The following is an 891-nucleotide window of genomic DNA, read 5'->3' as shown; positions in this document are numbered from 1 at the left end:
TGTGGACAACTGCAATATTATTATTAGTAGTAGTATTTTTAGATTGTATGCATTATTTCTGAGCAAAAAAACATGAGATAAACACCAGCTTGAACTTAACACTGCATGACACAGTATAAAAGACCCTTCTTTTTTGAGTCCAATAAACAATATGATTTATTTGGTCTGTGTAAAAACAGACTGCCATTGACATTCTGGGCTTCAATGCTGATGAGAAAATCAGCATCTACAAGCTGACAGGTGCTGTGATGCATCATGGGGCCATGAAGTTCAAACAGAAGCAGAGAGAGGAGCAGGCCGAACCTGACGGCAATGAGGGTAAGATAACATTTTAGCACAAATTAACATATAAACATTCACTTAATTAGCAACAATAACGCATAAAACTCTGCTTCCTTAGCGGCTGATAAAATCTCCTACCTCATGGGCATCAACTCCGCTGACATGCTGAAAGCTCTGTGTTACCCCAGAGTGAAAGTCGGGAATGAGATGGTGACCAAAGGCCAGACAGTACCACAGGTGATGACTTTATCAACACATTTAACTTATGGATACAGTGAGAAATGTCTCAAACATAGTCATTGTGAGAAGTAAGGGTAATAATATGATCTACGATGACCTTTTGAATTTCTCAGGTGAACAATGCAGTCTCTGCACTCTGCAAGTCTGTCTATGAGAAAATGTTCTTGTGGATGGTCATCCGTATCAATGAGATGTTGAACACGACGAATCCTAGAGAGTTCTACATCGGTGTGCTGGACATCGCTGGATTTGAGATCTTTGATGTGAGTATCAGTCATTAATGTCTCTGAAAGAATCAAGACATAAAAGATAACGGTCTGTTGCAATAATTGCTTCTCTTGAACTATCAGTTCAACAGCTTGGAGCAGC

At 39.5% G+C, this 891-nt stretch overlaps 1 protein-coding gene across 1 annotated transcript in view; it reads left to right on the top strand.

Moving 5' to 3' along the window:
* LOC107571839 (myosin heavy chain, fast skeletal muscle-like) overlaps window positions 1-890 on the top strand; it is a gene marked incomplete at its 3' end in the record, with an annotated part of 4,692 nt that extends 3,802 nt beyond the window's left edge. The window contains exons 6-9 of the mRNA XM_016258228.1: window positions 180-318; window positions 401-519; window positions 636-785; window positions 873-890. Coding sequence (XP_016113714.1) covers window positions 180-318; window positions 401-519; window positions 636-785; window positions 873-890 — 426 coding nt within the window. The remainder of the gene's footprint in view (window positions 1-179; window positions 319-400; window positions 520-635; window positions 786-872) is intronic.
* Window position 891: the final 1 nt, after the last annotated feature.

This window comes from Sinocyclocheilus grahami, unplaced genomic scaffold, assembly GCF_001515645.1.
Source record: "Sinocyclocheilus grahami isolate Dianchi unplaced genomic scaffold, SAMN03320097.WGS_v1.1 scaffold1659.1, whole genome shotgun sequence".
Taxonomy (NCBI): Eukaryota; Metazoa; Chordata; class Actinopteri; order Cypriniformes; family Cyprinidae; genus Sinocyclocheilus; species Sinocyclocheilus grahami.
The sequence above is the reverse complement of the archived record's forward strand: the minus strand, read 5'-3'. Positions and strand labels throughout refer to the sequence as shown.